Source organism: Xenopus tropicalis, chromosome 8 (assembly GCF_000004195.4).
Source record: "Xenopus tropicalis strain Nigerian chromosome 8, UCB_Xtro_10.0, whole genome shotgun sequence".
Classification (NCBI taxonomy): Eukaryota; Metazoa; Chordata; class Amphibia; order Anura; family Pipidae; genus Xenopus; species Xenopus tropicalis.
In genome coordinates, this window is record NC_030684.2 from 86,269,082 (window position 1) to 86,292,868 (window position 23,787).

General features: G+C 40.7%; 1 protein-coding gene across 6 annotated transcripts in view; it reads right to left on the reverse strand.

Annotated features, from left to right (window-relative positions):
* Positions 1 to 23,787, reverse strand: part of foxn3 (forkhead box N3) — a 185,062-nt gene that overhangs the window by 13,374 nt on the left and 147,901 nt on the right. For 4 of the 6 annotated variants that reach the window (XM_012968386.3, XM_012968384.3, XM_012968383.3 and 1 more), the window contains 2 exons: positions 23,022 to 23,086; positions 5,867 to 5,932 (listed from right to left, as the gene is read on the reverse strand). In XM_012968386.3, coding sequence (XP_012823840.1) covers positions 5,867 to 5,932; positions 23,022 to 23,086 — 131 coding nt within the window. The remainder of the gene's footprint in view (positions 1 to 5,866; positions 5,933 to 23,021; positions 23,087 to 23,787) is intronic. The other 2 variants (XM_012968388.3, XM_012968389.3) reach the window with 2 other exon arrangements.

Sequence of the window (23,787 nt, forward strand, 5' to 3'; positions counted from 1 at the left end):
TTCCCAAAGAATAACACCACCACCACCTGCTGAAACAGTGCAAAGTAGGGAAACAGATGTCCATGTTAAAGTTCTTACACACATTTGGCTAGTTTATCAGACAGAGTAAGGTGTCAAAGCAAGAATTTATATTGCCTTTAAGTTTGATTAATCAGCACTGTGTCCATAATTTTTGGGTGCTCATTGCCTTCTTTGCCTTAATTCTGTGAAATGATATAAACAGTAGAGCTTTCTGATTCTTCTTTTGTCCCATTTAGGACCAGACCTAACTATTTCTGATACTGAAAATTCCCTCGCGAATGGGTCACAATTTCAGAAAATCTCACACCAACCAAAGGGACAGAAATGTTTAAGGTACAGCAAGTTTTCCTCAAATTAAGGACTAATTGGAACACAAATGAGAAGCCGTGTCATGTTTAAGCTAAACATGTATACGATAATCATAATATTGAAAGCATTTCTGACAATTCTCATATATGTGACAGCTGTTTGTGAATAATTCACTACCAGCTCATTCAGATTTCCTATTCCCACCAAAAGGATTTCACTAGAGGTATCTATATTCTAGGTCTGCACCACTGCCTCTCACTCGAGATTTCACAAAATACACTAAAGCGGTATAGTGTTAGCTGTAGGTGATGCAACATCGGAACATTGGCAAACTGTAGCAAGTGTGCAAAGCATTCCTGAACAGAGCCAACGTATGTGTATAGCTCCACTCTGTGCAAACTAGGGATTCACCAAATCCATCCTTTTTAAATTCTACTGCATACTAATTCCTCCACAAATGATTGCACTAAATCAAAACCCTAATTTGCATATTCAAATATCCGGGGGTTTGTATCAATTGCAAAGCAAAATTGTCACTTTCAGTTTTCCAGTGCTTTAAAGTGCAGATTTGGTTAAACTGAACACTTGGGATTTGCCCAAAATCCTGCTAGGATTTAATCAAATCTCTAATGCAAACTAAATACAATTCCTGAATTTGCTACTTACTCCTTCTAGCTCAACTTTGATGGCTAAAAACTGGCTAAAACTTCTGAACTTATAGGGCTCATAACATAATGCAGCATTTTTCCAACAATTTCAGGGCAATTGAGGTCACGCAGATTTGTGCAGTTGAGTATATGTGTTAAGCTGTATGCAAATTACATGTGCATCTTGACGAACCAGATGCAGTTGCACTCAAAATGACAGTCAAGATGATCTCATTTCCAGGGCTCAGCAGTAACATGGCATCTGCATGTGATACCTTAGGTTTAAGTCTGCAGCCTGCCCTGCATAAATTTCCCATGCCCAAGTGCCCTGCTTGATTTACCAGTAAGTGTGGGGAGGATTTAGGCGCAGGAAGGTGTAGACGCATGAACTTTTGAAGAATGCTGTCAGCATACAAAACTACATCAATTGCAGTCATAAAATAGCACTTATATGAGCAGGCACACACAAAGCAAAGACTAAGCAAATCGTCCCATTAATAATATCTCCTACCATCTCACAACGCATCCCAATTTACAGTACACCCAGCTTTATTCTGGTCTGCAGTCTCACCAGAACAGGGACAATTGCATGGTGTAAAGGCAAAGTAAAAAGGTACCCTGGCATGTAATGATTTCTAACCACAGATCTGTAAAGCTCTGCGTAAAGGTGTCTGTCATATAAAGGATAATAATAATAATTCATGATGTGGAGTGTCTCAATATTGCAGTATCCCCACAGACACCTCTTGTCAGTGAGCTGTACAGGTTGCATAAAACACTGTAACAAAAGAGTGCAAGATAATCACATCATCAATACAAAAATTTGAGTAAACATAATAAAAGTTTGATCCTCCTTTGGTGTTGTCATAACACTTAGGGGCTGATTTACTAATCCACGAACGGTCCGAATGCATTTTTTTCTTAATGATCGGTATTTTGAGATTTTTTTAGTAAATTGTCGCGACTTTTTCATAGCCGTTACGACTGTTTCGCAAAATGTCGCAACTTTTTCGTAGCGTTACGGCTTGCGCGAATTGTCGCGACTTTTTCGTAGCCTTCGCGCCGAGTACGAAAGTTTCGGATTCATTCAAGCTTCAGTATCGTGACTTTACTTGGGCCAGGTTGGAGCTGCAGAGTGCCATTGAGTCCTATGGGAGGCTTCCAAAATCATGCTAAGTCTGAAAGTTTTGCCCGCAGTTTACGAGTGCTCAATACGAAAAAGTCGCAACAAGATACGAGCAAATCGCAACGGCTATGAAAAAGTCGCGACAATTTCCGAAAAGTCGTAACTGCGACGAAAAAAATCGCAAAAAATACGAAAAAGCCGCAAAATGTTCGTTTTCCAATCGGAATTTTTCCCATTCGGATTCGTGAGTTAGTAAATCAGCCCCTTAGTCATAGGATATGACAACACAAAATGCGTAAGGCCACCTCTGTTATTGGTACTTCAATACATTCCTACTCCCCTCCCCAAATATAATGCTAAGAAATCAATGTGACTGAAATCCTCATCTACAATCATTTACTCATAGGTGGCAGTGGGAAGTGAACAGCATTGTGTTAAACTTTAAATGCTGACAGCAGAATGTGTCATTAAGCCGGAAGCAGTGACGTGTGTGTGTGTCTGCCCTGTGTTTCAGTGTGCATGATCAGTATGGGAGAGGCTGTAACAATACCAGTTATCAGCAAAAACTTCTGAAAAGATTTTAAGCTTGAAAATATATAGAGGAGTAATGTTTACTTTGCAATGTGATTGGCTAGCATATGGATCGACTTGAATATTCAGCCCTTGGGTCAGAGATTACAACACGTGGGTGTAAAATCTTTACCACAGTCCACAGCCAATAAAATGTTCCACCCAGCTAAGTGATTTCTGAATACCTCATTAAACGATCAGGAGGGAAGAGAATTTTATGGCACATTGGCCTATGAGCTATGAGTTAATAAAGCCAAATGGACACCTATATCTACCGAAGCACCTTGTGTTCTTTGAACTTAACTTGGGTGTACAGCCAGCCAGAACAAAGACTGATAGGGTAGACTTCAGTAGCAGCATTTTTATTTTACTGAATAGTGGAAGTATATACAGGAGGGTTCATTGGCTCCTATGTTTGTGTGAATGGCATGGGGACTTCAGATTGTAAGCTCCACTAGGAGAAGAACTGATGTGAATGATGTGGTATCTCTTTAAAGCACTGTGGAATGTGTCTGCACTATATAAAGTAAGGATAATAATCATATTTTAAAAAGTATACTAAGATGAAAATACCCTTTGATTCATTTTATAATACAAGTAGCTGTAGTTACAGGGCTAGTTCACACTGGCAAACTTTTTTTTGCAATTCAGAATGTTAGAACACAATTAATCGGACTAATGGCTGAAGGGGCAATTTAGCCTATACTGGTAGCTCTCTGCCCAAAAATGCAGTTGATGATAGAGTAGCAGTCAGCTGAAAGAGCAGTAATTACTGTCCCACAAGTGATGTCCTTTCAGATCTGTCCAACTGAAGCCTCTAGAAGCAGCAAAAGCATACATACATTATTTTTTATAGTTTTATCTATGCATTTTAAAGTTTAACACAATACTGGTGGAAAACAAGACAGTAATACAAGTTATGTCATTTCCAGGGCTGCCAATTCGCGTCTTTTAGACCAATTCAGCAGCATCTGCCCCCTGTATGGGCATCCTCAACTGACATCTGACCTAAAATTGGTCAGATTGGGCAGGATTTTTCATGGGATCACCTCCTTGATGCAGTCTGATGGTGCCAATGCCGCCTACGGCCAAATGATCAAGTTAGCCCGATATCTCCCATATTGGGAGACAATCTGCTTGTTTGGTAAGATTGTAATGTGTATGGCCACCTTAAGACCCAAGAAGTCATATAATAGTCTTGTCTGCAAACTTAGTTTACAGAGGTTAGATTGTCCTCCCTGTGTGTAATTTTGTATTTTTGTAAGCTTGTACAGCGCTGCGTACCCTTGTGGCGCTTTATAAATAAAGTTATACATACATACATACATACATACAATGGACAACAGCTGGTATAGGAGAGAATATATAGAAAGATTCATTGTATAAGTTGAGAGTAAAGCAACACAGGTGCCCAGTGGGTTAGTCAGGCTGAACTTCGGGATTAGCCTCCAGCCAGGCAGCCCAAATCTGTTCAAATTTACCAGGGCAGCTCCGAGCTTCACAAGTTAGTTTGACCAGAAATATGTTGAACTTTAGAGCTTATAAGCAAGCAATGCACCAATAGCCCAAACTAAAATCTGAGTGGGCTATATCCTTACAATTTATAGGCTGTTAGGAAAAGTAATTAGCCCTAGGTGTCTGTAACTATAAACTAAATTGGTTTTAGCAGTGTGATTCTGATATGCAACACTATTGCTAAGTCTGTATTTGTGTAAAAAAAGTTGCTTCTTCCTCACTCACCACGCTTAACATGGCATAACCCATGCATCTGCATTTTAGTTTTTTAATGTCACTAAAGACATGGAATTAACTTCTACTATAGCAAACAAGATGTTAACCAGCTATTAAAACAGCAATTCCCTCCACCGATCAGTGGGACATGTGGTGCAGCTCATACTGCACAGGCAGTATAATCACTCATAAACATACAATTATATCTTTTTATAGGTATTTCCTATTGATGTCCACTTCAGGCAATAATCTCTAAAGCTGGCCACACAGGATGAATTGGGAGTTACCTGTACAGGCCAAATGGTCCGATTACATGCATTTGGGTCAGAGAAATCTGCTTTAGATTTATCATATTGTCGCATAAATTCAGATGCAATCACACTGAAAATGCATTGTTTGATTCAATTGTGTGGGGGCTTTACACAGAGTTGTTGTCCGAAATGTCATTTACATTTCCAAAATGGACAAACTTTTTCATTTTTCAAGTTAATTAAAGCAGGTATTGCATTTAAAAAAGATGTGATTACTGGGCAAAATGTCTGTGCTACATTTGATGTAAATGGTACATGAGTCATTCTTGGTGAGGAGGGATTCTCTTTCATAGCTGGAAATCATTGCTCTTATCTCTGGATTATGTTTTTACATCATATATTATTGATGGTTGTGCTCTTACAGCAGGATCGGAGCGTCTGTCTCATGATGTAGGCAAATTAAACAAATGGGACTTATGTTGTCACAAAATGTGTATTCGGAGCTATAAATAGATTTAAAATAACAGCTCTAAGGAGGGTGCCAGATTTAGAATTTGTAAGCAGTTATATATTTTTCTCTATAAAGTCATTTTTGCTGCCAGGATTTTTTTTACTGAATCTGAAACTTTCTCCCAAACTGTGGGGCTGGCCCTGCCAGAGAGGGTCCACAGCAATCACTGGGGTTAGGGAGAAATGTATTGAGATTACCTATTTGCCTTTATAGATAGCCCTGGAAGCCTAGACTGAAGGTTTGGAGAGTAAGATTTAGAGAGAATGCTTATTGGCTACCCTGAATCTTCCTGGAACAATCATTCAGTGGCTATAATAATTATTTAATTATATATCTGTAACTTTGTTATAAGGTAAGAGGGGGCCCTGATCAAATCCTAGACCTTAAAGGGGGGTAAATATATATACTGTACTTAAAACTCATTATAGATGAGCAAAACGCTTACAACAAGCTTAAAAATCCATGTAAGACTAAAAAAAATGATTTGTGCAGCCATTCTGAAGATTTGCGATCTTTTCATTTTAAGCAGGAGCTTTCCTTACATGCTACTGATTAATAAAAAGGGCTAAGGGCTGCCAGTGCAGGCTGCATTTGTATAAGGCGCATGGAGTCCAAACTAACTGCAGTTTCATTAAGATGAGGATTTTCTTAGGGTTTGTTACATTGATTTCTACTTTACTATACCGAAGCATCTACTCACAACCTGCTTGTAACTCATGGGCAGAATTCAATAGCATCATGGCAGAAGCAGCATCAATGTCGGGATCTGGAAAAATCAACCAATAGATAAATTATTTACAATTGAGTTTATGTTTTGATGTCATTTTACCAGTTTAGCTAAACTTTATCATGATATTGAGGGGCAGCTTAGAAGAGCTTAAGGAAATGGAGATTGTGAGCAGACCCACCATCACCGCAGTATATAGGACAATCAGAAGACAGGTTTAAGTTGAAAATGATTTTTGTCCATTCGGCTAGGCTCTTATGGATTTCTGCTGATGTGAATACCCAGGGCAAAGTGTAACAAGGGGAAGCAAAATGATGATGCAATTTGACAGAAGCCCTGGTGAGCTGTGCAAAGGCAGGCTCTACACCGAATGAGCCCCTCTAACTGTCAAAAACACCAAGATTTCCCAACGCTTACAAGGCTGCTATGGAAAGCAAAGAGGAAGCAAGCACCTGCTTGGGAGAAATCAGGCTTCTATTCCAACAATATTCAGAGCAAAGACAAACACATAAAAAGCCACAGAGTCACTGCCTTTCTCACTAATCTCTTGCCGAACCAATTTCATCTCTGTCACTTGACAGATGGCAGGCTGCACACACTGAGAAAAATACGATCCCTCTTACAGCCATAACCCCGTGGCACACGTTTAGGTCGCAGCAGTGCTGCCATGGAAACCAAGGTCACCATGACAACAGTAAACATCCAAGGCCAACCGCTGAATAAACTGAAAAGAACATCTGCCCCAGAACAGCGTCCCATCTGCCCTAGGGCGAAACTGACTAAGGGAGCAGTGCGGCTGCGTGACAGACATAGCAGACTGTGCCGTGTCCAAGGAAATGAAGTGTGCAATTGGAACAGACACAAAGATCACACCCTGGCAGATTAAAGCCTCGGTGCAGCTTAAACGCAATGACTAATGACCTCTACGTTTTCACTTGTCACTATTTCTACTAAATTACACACCAAAAAATTCAATTTACTGCTAACAGCTTCATGCCAATTTGTTTTGGGCTTCATGCAGGAGAATTACATTTTGTGGAAACAAAAAATGCATTTTTCACTTTGCTACACATGAGCTTCTTCATTTTCATGTATATAATGCAACTGAGATGGTCTGTGGCATTCATCCTTATTAGAAAGATCTTCCCTGCAACAGATGAATGATAAAAGATTGAATCACGCAGACTGCAGGGGCATTTAGATTTCTATTCACACACACACACACACACACACACATATATATATATCTTAGCCTTTAATCACACAGATTATTTACTTCTTTAAAATTTTCCACAGTGCTGCAAGTGCCCTTTGAGGGTTAACATTTGGTGAATCCATTTTAGTGGTGAATCCTGACACTGAAGTGCAACACTTATCTGTTTGTGTAAGGAAGCAGCTATTTCTAGTGTGAGTGCTGGTTCTGTCTGTACATACTTCTGGGTCTATCGCACATTTTGTGTATCTGTAACCTTGTGATGAGCTAAGGGTTGTCCACACAAATACAGGACATTATGTCCTGTATTTGTGTAGTTTACATATACAAATAAACATATCTCCAGAGTAGGTCCAAAGTTACAATTGCATATTGTTAGAAGACAATAGGAGGGGGCGTTGCTCAAAAGAACTTAAGGTGGCCATACACGAGCAGATCTACCGCCTACGGGTGGGCGATATCGGGGAGCATTTAGGTAAAAAAAATAATAATCCGATCGTTTGGCCAAACGATCGGATTATGTGGGCGGCAATGGGGCAGTCGGATCGGGGACCCCATCAACGAGCCGATGCGGTCCCCGATCCGACCGGATTTTCTAACCTGGCCGATCGAGATCTGGCCAATTTCAGGCCAGATATCGGTCGGCCAGGCCGCTCTGCTCTCCCCATACACAGGCCGATTAGCTGCCGAATCGGTCCAAGGGACAGATATCGGCAGCTATAGTCGGCCTGTGTATGGGGACCTTTACACACATTATTGTAAAGGGAATGTGTATGATTGTAGAGTTTCTGCTGGTAAAGCTAGTAATGGTATATGCATAAAGAAAGTTCAAAAACCAATAGTGAGTGAGCGAGAGAGAAAACTGGTCAAGTTGCTAAGTTCTTAGGTTGTTGGCTTCAATTAAAACAGGGCTGTCCAACTGGCGGCCCCCCTTTGTGTGGGCCCCCCACCTGTGTAAGCTTTAAATGGTATCAGTACTTAGATTAACTGGCCCCCTGCATTGTTCAGACCTCAGATTCAGGCTGTAAGCACCCACATTGTTCACCTGTTCACACCTAAGACAGACTGTAGGAGTAGTGCCAGCATTGTGTCACTGTATGTTGCCTGTGTGTGCAGGCAGAGTATGGCACACACAGGCAGGGTAGGGAGGCAGAGTATGGCACACACAGGCAGGGTAGGGCAGGCAGAGTATGGCACACACAGACACCATAGGGCAGGCATAGTATGGCACACACCGGCACCATAGGGCAGGCATAGTATGGCACATATAGGCAGCATAGGGCAGGCAGAGTGTGGCACACACAGGCAGAACTCTGCCTGCTTTATGCTGCCTGTGTGTGCCATATTCTGGCTGCTCTACCCTGCCTGTGCGTGCCATACTCTGCCTGCCCTACCCTGCCTGAGTGTGCCATACTCTGCCTGCCTTATGCTGCTTGTGTGTGCCATACTCTGCCTGCCTTATGCTGCTTGTGTGTGCCATACTCTGCCTGCCCTACCCTTTTTGTTAGGATTTGGAAATGGTCTTTATATGGAGGCATATGGATTTAAGGGTGTGTCTTAATAGGACATAATAATATAATATAATTCTTAATAATAATATAATATAATTCTTTCACATACAAATGAAGTGGGATATCCCTACACCAACCATTTGGTTTTTTGCTGTGCTACCACCATTGGTCTTAAAAGCTCTTGTGATCACATGGGTGTGATTTGAAGTGGGTGCGGTTTAAAAAAAAAAAAGGGGGGGGGGGTGTTGTTAGTGTGATTTCAGTGTTAGTCAAGGGGGTGGTTTGGGCTCTGTGGCGGCATATTTTTGGGCTTATATTTTTGCATAAAGCATCCAAAACTGCCCTATGTGGCATTACCTAATAGCTGCATGGGCTTTCCAATACATCCATTGTACTGCATGTTCTCAGCTACTTATCTAAAAGTAAAATGGATGCATAGAAATGCAAGAGTCACACAAAAAGACTAATGTGCTTGGTCCGGACAGGGGGCAGCCTTGCTTGTCATAAGCCAGTGCTTCAAACACTAAGCTTGAAGTACATAAACAAAAGGAGATTAAAGCAGATTTCCAACAAAAGAACACTTGCCAATCAGAAATGTATCCCATAAATGATCTTTATACATATTAGATAAAGACATATTATGTCTTGATCAACTAGGAATTAAAACTGGGAAGTCTCACACAAACCCAAGCCCAGTGGGGAGGTGGCACTTAGTGCAGCTAAATATAAATTGGAATGCTGGGTGTTTCAGTTCAGCAGAAGTTTAAGAGTCATAGACAGTTAGCGCTTATGTTGTGTGCATCAAACTAAAATAAAGAAAAGCTAAAAAAAAAAAATGAATTGATGTTACAAAATAATTATTAGGGAACATATTCTTGTATGCACAGACTAGCCTTCTATAAAACTACCTCCCTCTCTCTATCCACTTCTTGCTGCTATAGAGATGTATAGAGATGCATTTGGTCTTCATTTTTTTATTATTTGTATTTTTTTGTTATTTTCCTTTTTGTTCAGCAGCTCTTCAGTTTGGCGTTTAAGCAGCTATATGGTTGCTAGGATCCAAATTACCTTAGCAACCAGGGAGTGGTTTAAATGTGAGACTGGCATATGAATAGAAGAAGACCTAAATAGAAAAAGAAGTTATAAAAAGTAATAACAATAAAACTGTAGCCTCACAGAGCAATCGTTTTTGACTGCTGGGGTCAGTGAACCCCATTTGAAAGTTGCAAAGAGTTAGAAGAAGGTGGCAAATAGTTCAATAACGATAAAATAAATAAATAATGAAGACCAATGAAAACGTTGTTTAGACATGGTCATTTTATAACATACTAAAAGTTTACTTAAAGGTGCACAACCCCTTTAATTGGAGATTTTTACAGGCTAATGTCTTTTTAGCTTTAGTTTTCGTTTAGGATGAGGCCCCACAGAATGTTGACTCTGCTGGTCTCAGCATGTTTTTTATGTATGCCTGAGAGAAGCGGATCCGCTCCTGTACGTTGCTCCATTCATCTGCACAGAATCCACTCGATTGCAGGCACTCGCAGCGGAGTGGATTGGAGGTTGGCCTGAAAATGCCTGCTTTCGGGGTTTGGCCCGACTTCCAGTCTGCTCCGCTGTGTGTGCCTACAAGCAAGTGGATGATGTGCAGATGAATGGAGTGGCATACAGGAGCGGATCCAATTGTCTTACGCTGAAAAAAAAAGTGCCAGGCTGACAGCAGCAAAGCCAGCTCCATGGAGCCTTATCTTTCAGTGTAAAGGTGCCTTGGCATAAGGTACATGTGGTTATAAAAGAAGCAAAAAAATGCAAAGGAACTTCTTAAAAAAGGTTTTCCTTAGGATAATGCAAATATCTGAACTTCAGACACCAGTTAACAACTACTGGCCAAAAAGCACAGAAGGCTAAAATTTCACACGATAACTGCTTTGTGTGCCAGAAGCACAACAGTTTTAATTATTATTAAGGGGAAGTACACAGCTTGTGACATATTTGGCCAAAAACCTCCCTGGGAAAATGCATGTAAAAATCACAGAGCATGGACAGAGTGGAGTTAAAAGATGGATACTTTTAGAGCAGTTCTCACATTTCACAAAACATGAGGTTTGGAAATAAAACATTCTTTCCACATTGTATAATTCTGGCTTTGTGCTGCTCATCTCACTTATTTAACTTATTTTTTCCCAAAGGAAATCGCTCATATTACGACCCTCAGTTATTTTCCTGTTCATAAAGCATTGAACATTTGCTCCCTATTTAGAGCCCAACAAATTATTGTAAAAACATTTGTTGCCACAGACTGTAAACTTGAACCCACAGCAAAAACATTTGCCTGTATATTTGGTTTACATTACATCTAGCCATCCCCATTGCACCTAAAAGGAGAGAGCGTTGCCCCTGTCTGTATGTGGCACTGACAGTGCCAGAAGGGCAGCAAATGTGCATCATTGGCATGCCCTTTCCCTGTGTGCCATTCATTCTCAGGGCACGAGGGCTCTCTAGCCCCTCGGGTTAGCTACTAATGGACAGTTTGCATGTGCTGTGGGTATGGGCCTAAACTTTAGTTTATGAAATTAAAAGAGCCTAATTATAAGCCAAAGACTTAAATAACGGATTCTGTTCTTTCTTTAGGCAGTGTACCCTTGATACTTGCTTTCAGTTGTCCTTCCTTGCAGTTAAATAGGCTTAATTCAAATATTTAAATAAGCCAGTTACATTACAGACCTCTCTTCGTTCTTTTCCATTTACATCCCAAGGAAAAAGGAAATCTCAGGTTAGTGCCTTGTGCAGAGAATAAACAAAGGGACACTTGGGAGGGGGCTCGTCTTTACATTTATTTGCATTGTTGTCATGACAACACAGTAGCAAATAAGCCTTTGTGCCTCATTCAGCAGTCAGCCTTGTAGGCAGCCTGCAGCCAAACAGGGAGACACAAGCAAACATTGTCTTTGTTACACAACTTGCTTATATTCTTCCCTCAATAGAGTGAAAAGCTATATAAATACTAAAGACCTCTAACAAGGCTAGCTTAGCTAATGCAGACACTCTTCCTTCATCCAATTCCTGCCCCCAGAGGAACTTGAACTTTGATGCCAACTAGCCATGGGCTTTCAAAGAGCTTGTCCAAAGTCTACGGGACAATATGCCACGGTTAAGTGCTTGCTCACCAGAGTCCCTTAGAATAGAAAGTTTGAGTGGCATTTCCATTTTTCCATTGAAATTACAGGCATTTTTCCCATAAGTGGATTTCACATGAGCATACAGGCAGTTTGGCCTGCAGATAGGTACCTTTAGAGACACCATGCTATAGCAATGTAAGCCTTGTACTGTTCCCCAGCACTGATGTGCTCCCACATCCAATTGCAAAGAAAAAAGTTGGGGAAGACAGTGTCAAATGGGACATCCAGTTTCCTATACTACATACCCACGCATATGCTTGCAATTGTTTCTATTTTACTGCTGTACTGTAACCGGTTTGGTCCCAGAGCAAGGAGGAAACTTATGACTAATCAGTAATCTAGCTGCCAGCATCTCTCCCATCAATAATAATGATACCTGCCATCAAACACGTTAATCATTAGCACCTATAAATCTTGTGGAATAGTTTGAAGATTACATGAAAGCTCATTATTATATTCTGTCATGTATTTCTTTTTTATTTCTTTTTTTTTTTTTAACAGAAAACATCTTGCCCTTGGTAAGTTGGCGGTGGGGGGTGGGATTATGACAGATTTCTATCTGTTTTGTCTCTGTTAGCATTAAGGTGTCCGTACTCGTTCATATTTTAGTCTTTTTCCGACAAACGTTCAGATGTCGGTCATACGTTTAAATGCAATGGTCTAAAATGAACATTCAGCTCTTAAAATACATGAAATAGTTGGCCGACACCAATTGTAAGAAAGTGACTTTTATCGTAGGTCCCCCCAAGATACTGCGCAATACACAATACATGCGTTGGGCAACCAAAATGTTCTAACCTGGCCGATCAACTAAACGGCCATGAAAAATATTGGGACAATAATTAGGAGCCCACATACAGTCCAAAAACTAGGTTTCATATAATTTTATCGGTACATGTATGACCAGCTTTACATTTGTTACTTAAAGGAGAAGTAAACTCCTTTTGGCATTTTACTGCTAAGAGTCGCCACATTAGTGCCACCCAGAACACTATATTTATTCTGCAGAAAGCTTTACCATATCTGAGTAAACAGCCCCAAAAGATCCCTCCTTTTGCTTAGGATAGCAGCTGCCATTTTGGTTTTGTCTCTGTAGCTTCAGTGCTGCAGTTCTAGCCATTGGTAGCATAGATCACGCACTCTGATGGGAGGGGGAGTGAATTCTTATACATACTTATAGGAGGGGGGAGCAGAAGAGAGCTGCAGACTCTGGCCCCAGGAATGAAGGATTTTTCTGAGAGAGGAAGTCAGACACCCAAAGAATATGTTTACACAAAAGGAGAAAAGAAATCATGTTTTTGTTTTGATAGAGGACTCAGTGCAGCGTTTCTGTGAGTGCTTATGGCTGTATTTACATAGACCTTTCTGATAAAGCTTACTTAGTTTTTACCTTCTCCTTTAAACAACTGTTGCAAATTATTCATTTGTGAAAACAATCCTCTTTCTAGAGATGATACACGCAAAAAGGAACTAGGAAAATAACTAGCAAATTATTTAATCTGAAAATTACCAACTACTAATGCCTAGATTTGGTTGGATAGATTGGCCAGTTTTGACTATACAGCCCAACTATCCGGGCATATCAAGCACACAAAGCATGGTTAGTTTTGGCATACAGTGCCATAGGCCATGGCTCCAAGCCCTCAAGTTAGCTTGTGCAAACAATTGTGTGCCAAAATTCATTACAGTGACAAGGAGTAAGGCGCACATGCTTTGTGCTCACCAAACGTCTCCTTTTGTACTAAGGAACAAGGAGCTGCTTCACAGTAAAAACATTTTTCAGTTTAGCCACAAAAGTCCCAAAATAAGTTTTTTGCGATACAGCTTTTCCCTACACTTCAGCCTAATATTCCCCCAATGATACAGTACCTACTTATACTCAACCTTTGCGTAGCGATTAGTCGCCTGCAGGAATTTGCTGGATAACGCATGTAAAATTTTAGCGGCTATGACTTTAACGGATCCGGATGGCAATGTATTTTCAGGAGATTTGTTGTCCGTAGTAAGTACAGGTTTCTCACAAGCGACAAATCTTGTGTGTCACTGCCCTTTAATCACAACCTAAGATATTTAATGGCGAGTGGATTCGCACACAACAATAAGGGAGGAAATGATGATTTGGAGACTCTGCAGGGAAAAGGAAAATGCCGAAAGGTATTCAAAGTAACGGGCACAAATATATTTGAATAAAAGTCTTTTAAGCGTTTTAAGTTGCTTTACTGTTAAAATCTTATGGAACCAAAAACAAATTCTTTCAGACATCACCTTTAAGAAAATTCATAAGGCAAATGATAAATACCTGAGAATGAAAAAAATAAATACATGAAACATTTCACATTTTTCATGCCTGAGCCAAGAATAAAATCTGTATTTTAGCATACAATGACAAATTTTGCATTAATACATTAATACTAGACAGCAAAATGGTACAATGGTACTTTCATTTTGTACAAGGAAAAGTTTTTAAACACGTAGGTAATAGTATCAAAATGAGAAGTGTTTGTATTTACTTGTAAAATTAGATTTAAAAGAAATCTGACTGATTTTTTAAAAATGTGCTATTTTTTTGTTTTCCCTGCACTCATGGATTCAGAAAGGGACACACACAGTGATGAGCATGTCCCATTCTGTTAAGTACCCAAATAAATGTAAGGTGTATTACTCTATGTCTTAGGTTGCCAGCCATCGGCTTGGTGGAAAAGGGACATTTCTTTACATGCCACTAATCTGTAAAACAAAGAATCATTGTACGAGTACAAGTGAGGGGGGAAAGCTACCAAAGATGTATTGATTTGTTACAAACTGCCGCTAGCAGCTTGAGGTTTAAAGGACAAGAATTATTTCATTAGAAATGGAGAGGGTAGAAGAGAGGTAAACATGTTTTTGAAGTGCTACATTAGGTCGTGTTTTCAGATGGGTCACTACACACACAGACAAGAGGCACGCAGTCGCTCAGAAAGGTGAACATTAGAAGCAATATTTATTTCTTCCCTACTACACAATCTGCTCTCCCAGCTTGGGACAATGATTTTACTATAGTGCAGCCTTTGCTTTCTCCCATCCTAAATGGCAAAACACTGATTGCATGTGACAAGAGACATTTGTACGAGAAGACTTTTGAATACAGTACAGTATTCCTTTGTGCATCGGAGCTGAGAAATGGGGTGTCGGGGGGGGGGGGGTACTTTATTTATTGTGTGCTGCCAAGCAAAATGCTCCTAAGTACATGCTTCTCTTTATCCTGCCACTAATGGAAATTACATTACGGACAGTGTCAGTACAAAGAACTGGCTGGGTTCATACTTTGTATATTTCAGTCTATAAAAATAGTTCCAAGAATGCAATATTAATTTAAAGCTAAAACAGAAGTATCTACTGAAATAATACAGGGTACAGTGCTTAACACTTGCCTTTGCTCGGGCGCCTGATCAAAATTTTTCTGTAGCAGAGGCCAAGAGGTTTCTGTGCATTTATCAGAGTATCTACTTTGTTGGTGCTCAGTGCGGAAAGCACTATCTGATGAAGAATAAATTCTGTGTGTGCAGATTCACCCACAGTCACCCACAAACTGCTCCGAAAAGGCTTTTCACCAGCAAAAATAGGAGTCACCGGTGGAAAGCCCTTCACATTGATTCGGTAATCTGAAGTCGCACAAAGTTTCTGGTGGAAAGCCTTTTCAAGGCGGTTAGTCACCCGCGATAGCAGGCAACTGAACCGCTCTGTGGGTTCTTACCCTTAACTCGGATGGATCCTGTTCTCAAGCTAGCCTTAAGCTGGCCATACACGGGCGATGTCGCCAAGCGAGCGGATCTTCACCCGATATCCCCACCTACGGGTGGGCAATATCGGGGAGGCATGTAGGTGAATTCGATCGTTTGGCCCTGGGGCCAAACGATCAAATTCTACACGAGGCAATGGGGCAGTCGGTTCGGGGACCGCATCAGCTCCCCAATTCGACTGGATTTTCTAAACTGCTTGATTGATATCTGCCCAATTTCAGGCCAGATATCGGTCAGCAAGGCCCCTCGGTTCTGCCCCTACACGGGCCGATAAGCTGCTGAATCGGTCCAAGGGACCGATATCGCCAGCTATAATCGGCCAGAGTATGGGGACCTTTAGTTATGTCTATTATGACCTTGAGGATAGAACCGCCTATTTAGCAAAGAGCAGCTCCTTGTTTCTGTGCTGTGAACAGATATTTCTATGTGCGTACACTGGTAACGCCTATATATATATATATATATATATATATATATATATATATATATGTTTCTTATGACGTATGCTACTATGTCACAAAGTCTATAAAAACCCTGTGGTCTCTTTGTTCTGTAGTTCTGACTCTGGCTTTGTTCAGAACCGACGTAGGTGTCAAATAAAATCTTACATATTTACCTCATATAACTTTCAATATCTGAAATTTACATAACATATCCAAAAGTCTAGCACACACCTAGTTCTAAATTTCAGTCAGCTCATGTGTCCAGGAACCCTTTCCATACAATTACCAGTAAAAAATGTAGGAAGTAGTTTCACCACACTCCAATATCTCAATAGCTATGGCTAGTAAATCTAGTAATACGAGCACTGCTTTTCTCCTCTGTGTCCTTTGTTGATGGGATGGTCAGTGTCGAGGACTGGTATTGGGATAAGAAGTGACTTGTTTGATAAGTGGCATCACAGAGTGGCCAAAAAGAGCATTCTCCATATCAGTTATAGTAAATGTCAGAAACAATACTCGCATATAAATGTTGACAAGGCTGTATCATAAATAGAATTCATTGGTCAGTGCAACAGAAATAAGTGTATAAATACTGCTAGGAATGGAATTACTTTCTGAGAGTTTGCAAAGTTAATAGGTAGCAGGCTGACACCAAACAAATCCTGTTATTATATACTGTACAAACAATAAAGAACACAACTACATATTTGTTGGATGTAAAGTACTCTTCTTCATGGGCACCCAGCGCTGCAGCAGATAAATGCAGATAAGTACTAAACATTTGTTAATATACATCAGGGGACCCCAACCTTTCTTACTCATGAGCCACAGTCAAATGTAAAAAGACTTGGAGAGCAACACAAGCGCCATAAAAGTTCATGGAAGTGCCAAAAAAGGGCTACGATTGTCTATTAGACAACCTCTATGCTATGAGCTTACAGGGGGCTTTATTTGGTAATAAATCTTGTTTTTTTGCAACCAAAACTTGCCTCCAAGTCAGGAATTCAAAAACTACCTATGCATGGTAGGGCTAAAATCATTAAACATTTTTAAATAATGTATAAAGGAAGGTTGCTGAGAACTATATTTCACAGATAGAGTCCCAAATCATCCCATAAATACAATGTAATTGTTGAACAAGTTAAAATAATTATTAATTCTTTTCAAAGCACTTTCATCAGTCTAAAGGTGCCCATACACATGATCTTCTCCCGATATCGCCCACCCGTAGGTGGGGATATCTGGAGAATCCAGGGTAATTCGATCGTTTGGCCCTGGGGACAAATGATCGAATTATAATGGCGGCAATGGGGCAATTGGTTCAGGGACTGCATCAATGAGCCGATGCGGTCCCCGATCCGACTTAATCTTTTTAACCTGCCCGATCGATATCTGGCCAATTTCAGGCTAGATATCGGTCGGGCATGCCCCTCGTTCGCTACACGGGCCGATAAGCTGCTGAATCGGACCAAGGGACTGATATCGGCAGCTACAATCGGCCCGTGTATGGCCACCTTAAGTCTAGAACAGCTGCCAAGCGTTTTTTGTTCGATTTCAAAACATAACGGATATCTGTAAGATTCTGGCAAAAGAGAGAAAATTCTCCAGCTTGCAGAGTTATTGGTGGCTTTGCGGCTGATGAGTGTACAACACAAGCATATCATGCAATCATTCCGAGCACTGCATCATTCTGATGCTGATCCAATCAGACTGGGAAAGCACTCTTCTCCGCAGGTCCTACTTGCAGTCTGTTCCTGTGTGACATACCGCCGGCTGCTCATTTAATTAGTTCCACTCATTAGCTGAATTGCCCTTTTTTGAGTTATCTTTAAGTAATTAACCATTCTAAAGACTTATGTAGTAGGATGTTTGGTGATATCTAGAATTGGAGAGGAATACATTTGTTGAAAGTCACCTTCATTTGAGAGCTTTATATCATTTTAACCTAGATTTAAAACCGATCCATCTATTGTTATGAACAAGAACGGTTGCATGCAAGGGGCATGGACTGCAATTAGAAGCACTACGGGCTGCCTGGGACCACCGGCCAGAAACATGCACCCACATCTTCAGGGTCATTAATGTATATAAATAGTAATGGCAACACAATGCTGAAAGCTTTGCTGAACCGCTCAGATTCCAATAATTCTTGAAAACAACAAAATGCCTTTTAATTAATATGTATCGGTAACAACAAAACATGTGGTATACAAAAATAAGCTGCTAATGATTGCTTGTCACCTAATAACTGGTATTTATTTTATATGCAGAATCCTGCTCTTCATTATTATATGCGTGTACCTGCACCCGGAAGCACTGAATGCGCCTGGATGCAGACGCACTAGAAGTATTGTTAAGCATAGGGCTGTATTGGTAGTCTGAGCTTATCTGCAGGCTGACTATTTGCTCCGTGTGGCCTTGCCCTAAATTGACTTTCGGATTACAGTGCAGATTGAAGTAATCTTTGCAATTGGTCTTTATTTTGCCTCTCTCAAAAATCAACTCTAGTTGCTATTTCCTTATTACCACTCCATTTCTTTCTGTTTAGGTCCCTTTCCTATTCATACTGTGTTCTGACATTTAAATGCCTCTTTTCTAAGGTAACCCTAGTAACCAGATAGTTGTTTAAAGTTGTTTATACATAAACTGTATCTGTTAGGGCAAAGACACGGGGCAATTATAGTCAGCACAATTTTTAAATTCCAGTCACGGCAACTAATTGCCCACCACAAAAGTCTGGCGACTAGTCCCATGCAGTACGTTTCACACAAAGCGACTAGTATACTTGTGTACAGCACCACACTGTTGTCTGTCACCGCGGCTGGGGTTTTAAACAATTGTGGCAAGTTTTCGCCCCATCTGTCTTCACTCTTATAGTTCTGAATTCTCTACTTTCTTAACCCCCCCCTCTCAAACAGGCACCATATTGCTATGCATCCCAGTCTCTATGGCAGCAAGAGGGTTAAGGGGCCATCACAATGTACGGACTGTGGTTGTAGACACAAGGGATCAGATTGTAGATAATAACATGTATACACACCTAGCATTTAAACAGCAGCAAGATTTTTTTTTTACTCTATAATTTCCAACCACACCTCTTAGTTGCTCAGGAAACCAATCTGCGCCATTAAACTTTAGCCTGTTTAGTTTGAGGGACGGCTTGTACTTGAATGCTCAGTACACAACTTCAGTAAAAAGAGTTTAATCTTGCTCCTTCCTTACATCCTGTGACAATTTAACTGACATCCTTTGCTGTGCCAAGACAGAATAAACAGAAAGCAGGAGAGATCCATTTAACCAGGACAGGCAGTCTCTAAAGAGCACACAATGTTGCTATACATGCAAGAATATAGCATCTACTGACCAGGATATAGCAATTATTCAAAATCAATCATTTACTGATGCAGTGGATAAATAAATACATTGGAAACCACTTGAGATAATTCTGCATTGCATTCCAACTACATTAAAGAATAAGTAAACCTTTTAAAATCCCTAAAAATACCCTAAACAACCCCCCAAATGACATACTTTCTCCCTACATTGAGCCCGATAGCCTTTCTAAAGGTGGCTAGACACGCACAAATATTGTCATATAAAACTTTGGTTTGTTCAATAATCGATGCATATATGGTAGGAGATGAGGCGACTGATATCAGCAAAAGCCATATATATCAGTTGTCTTATCAATCGGACAGGACTGAACATTTTTCTCAGGCCCCTTTAAAGGAGCCCCAACATCGTAACGTTAATACTGAATCATTAGATACGGGTAGAAAATTCCTTTGTTTTTACCTGTATGTCCACAAATCAGTTCTTTTTAGTGGAGTGGACTAATGATCTTTCCTACGACCAATGTAGAGAGTATGGCCAGCATAATGCTACAGCCACACAGAGATGATTCTCAGCCTGCAGATAAGACTCACTTATCCTTTTGGCGTTAAGGCACCCATACATTGAAAGGCCAAACGAACAGATCACATTGACAGGATAAAGGCCGGTTGGGATAAGGACCGCATTAACACACAAATTCGCTCCTTGCCCCAACAGTATTTTGAGTCAGATACTGGCTGGGCAGGCCTGTCTGCTTCAACTAAGCCTGCTTATCTCTTTCACTGTTGTTAAATCAGTCGCACATTCCAAGCAGCAGCTTATTAACTGTTTATGAACACTCAGATAATGAGCATTTGTTTCTGCTTTATCTTAGGGCTCTGGCACACGGGGAGATTAGTCGCCCGCGACAAATCTCCCTGAGTTGCCATCAATTGCCATCCCACCAGCGAAAATATAAGTCGCCGGTGGGATGGCACACGTGGCGGCGCGATTTCGGCAACTCACCGAAAATGCCTTGCGAGGCAACTTCGGCGATTTGCCAAAATCGCCTGCGCAGCGTGTACCATCCCACTGGCGACTTACATGTTCGCCGGTGGGATGGTAGTTCAGGGAGATTAGTCGCCCGTGACAAGGGAGATTTGTCGCGGGCAAATAATCTCCCCGTGTGCCAGAGCCCTTAAGGGGCAGCAGCTCTTCTCTAGCAGCATATCCAGATATCCAAGAGTAATGGCACACAGGGGGTTTGTCACATGGCAAGCACCATGGGCTGGCACCACTTTCCTTGCTTTTCAACTACAAAGTATTTTCGGCAACAAAATGCCCCATATACCCTAAAATCTAATCTCACCTTAAGATCACTGTCACATTGGATGCAGTTCAGTGAGTGTATTTTATAAGACTGAAGAGGGTTTGTGAAAAGCTCTAAGTAAGTCTATGGGAGATGCAGAAGGTAGCATATGTAGCATGGGTACATATCAGCTGGCTGACAAGTGCCTTGGGTGTCATTAGCTTTTAAAGCAAGAGAACCTTCTGTTACTTGCCAAAAAGTAAAAGAAAACAGTCAAGTTAGCATTTGAAAATGGATTCCCCCATTGCAAAAACAAAAAGTGCAAATTACTTTTAAAGCCATAAAATGTTCTTTTTTTTTTTTTTTTTTTTTTAAAACTAATAGTTTACTCAATAATTCAGTGTTTTCAGGTAAAGTAAATATTTTGAATTCTTATCCCTTTAAATTCAATACACTATAATGCTAAAAAGGAACAATGAAACTTTTCAGAACAGCTGTATAACATATCTGTATGCCAGTTTCCATCTTGGTACCCATGTGTTAGCATCCCATTGTTTCTACTAGTTTCTGGAATACTGTTCCAGCAGTAGGGCCATCGTTTCCTTCCCAAGTTTTATACCTGCTCAGGTGGGTAACAACCAAAGCAACATTCCAAGTGGCTGCTTAGGGACCCAGAAGTATATGAAGCGCTGTGAGGTCTTGACAGATGCCCAATTTCAATATAATGTTAGGAGTTAAAGGAACAGTAACACCAAAAAATGAAAGTGTGTAAAAGTAACTAAAATATAATGTGCTGCTGCCCTGCACTGGTAAAAGTTGTGTGTTTACTTCAGAAAGTCTACTATAATTTATATAAATAAGCTGCTATGTAGCCATGGAGGCAGCCATTCAAAGGAGAAAAGGCACAGGCACTTAGCAGATAACAGATAAAACACTATTGTACTCTACAGAACTTATCTGTTATCTGCTATGTAACCTGTGCCTTTTCTCCTTTTTCCCAGCTTGAATGGCTGCCCCCGTGGCTACACAGCAGCTTATTATATAAATTATAGTAGTGTTACTGTAGCAAACACACCAGTTTTACCAGTGCAGGGCAACAGTGCATTATATTTTTATTACTTTAAAGCTCTTTCATTTTTTGGTGTTACTGTTCCTTTAAGTCACCTTCCTCAATGTGTGGGGGATTGAAAGATTTTTCTGCAGTACTCAGGAATATCTAGTTACACCACTGATAACAATACACCGCAGGGGGCATTATTGTATTAACTTGAGGAGGGCAATGGCAACAGTGGAGTTATAAAATGCTCAATCAATATAATTCAGTGCATTAGGAGTTTGGTAAGGAAGGAAATATACAAATTAAGATTTCTGAAAGTTGTACTAAAACATTTTCTTGATCGCGCCGCCGTGTGTGCCATCCCGCCAGCGACTTACATGACTTACATGTTCGCCGGTGGGATGGCGGCTCATGGCAACTCGGGGAGATTAGTCGCCCGCGAACAGGAAGTTTTGTCGCGGGCGACTAATCTCCCCGTGTGCCAGAGCCCTAACTTGTGGCTTATGAGCTATGCAAAAAAGTGAAGAGACCTTGCTGGTTAGGGCATACTTTGCATCTGTTTACTTACAGAGCATGTTAAAGGAAAAGTAACACTAAAAATTTTTAAATAAAAAAATCTATTCTACCCTCCCCCTAATTGCCCTATCCTGAAAACCATTTGTTATTTTGAATGCTTTAGAAGAAAATACCTGTTAAACTCGGCTTCCTGTCATTTGAACAAAGGCGATACGGCGATGCCGGGAAAGTATCAGGAGATGGATCAACTATGCGGCGATCGATTGATTGAGCCTAGCCTGACTCCTTCCTAGTACAGAAGTCAGGCTAGGCTCGATCAATCGATCGCCGCATAGTTAATGCATCTCCTGATACTTTCCCCGGCATCGCCGTATCGCCTTTGTTCAAATGACAGGAAGCCAAGTTTTTTACAGGTATTTTCTACTAAAGCATTCAAAATAACAAATGGTTTTCAGGATAGGGCAATTATTGGGGGAGGGTAGAATAGATATTTTAGTTAAAAAATTTTAGTGTTACTTTTCCTTTAAGTCACTTACAGTAGTTCTTTAGTTCCTGCCTTAACAGCATATTTTTTGGGCTGTGGGAGAAAAAAAAAAGCTCTACACAGGGACAATAAACAAACTCCATGCAGAGAATAACTTGAACACTACATATAAATAAGAGCCATTTCTCGCATGCAAAGAACCAAGAAAAGGTAATAGAAACTTGCTGGATTATGGGAAAAAAGACCACCAATGGTACAAAATCAAATAATACAGAAATATTTTCAGGATTGAGTTTAATAGGTACCCATGAGGGTATTATCAACTTACCTTGGAGCAAGGCTCCATTCTTCTTAAAGAAGGTGCTTCCTGGCCAGAGGGGTGGGACTGATGTGCTGCAGACAAACAGAAAGACTGTTAAAAACCATAAAAAAGGCAACATTTTGAAATAAAATTCATGATAAGCAAGTTAAAATGATGATTCTGTGATTACTGGGGCATACAGTTATAATTAAGAAGGATATTTTAAGATTGCTAACATGTTCCACAGCACAGTACATTAGGGGGATTGATACTTTAAAACAGTGCTGTGCACTCTCTTTTTTAAACCACACCCATACTGACACAAACAAGACCACATCTACATTAAAGGTGGTATCACACTAAAAAAGACAAATGGGTGGAGCTCACTGCAGGGGTATCACCCATCACTCATATGGGAAAAAAGTTCATTGTCATAATAAGCCATACCCTTAAATCCATATGCCTCCTCCTCCCCTGTAGATAGCGCAGCAGCCCCCAGCACATAATTACACACCTTATGTACCATATATGACTATTTCCAAATGCTTCAAACTCACAGAACAAATCCCTGACAGGTTCACCACCCACAGGCAGCACAGGACAGGCAGAGTATGGCACACACAGGCAGCATAGGTCAGGCAGAGTATGGCACACACAGGCAGGGTAGGTCAGGCAGAGTATGGCACACACAGGCAGGGTACGGCACACACATGCAGCTAAGGGTGGGCAGCGTATGGCACACACAGGCAGCATAGGTAAGGCAGAGTATGGCACACACAGGCAGGGTAGGTCA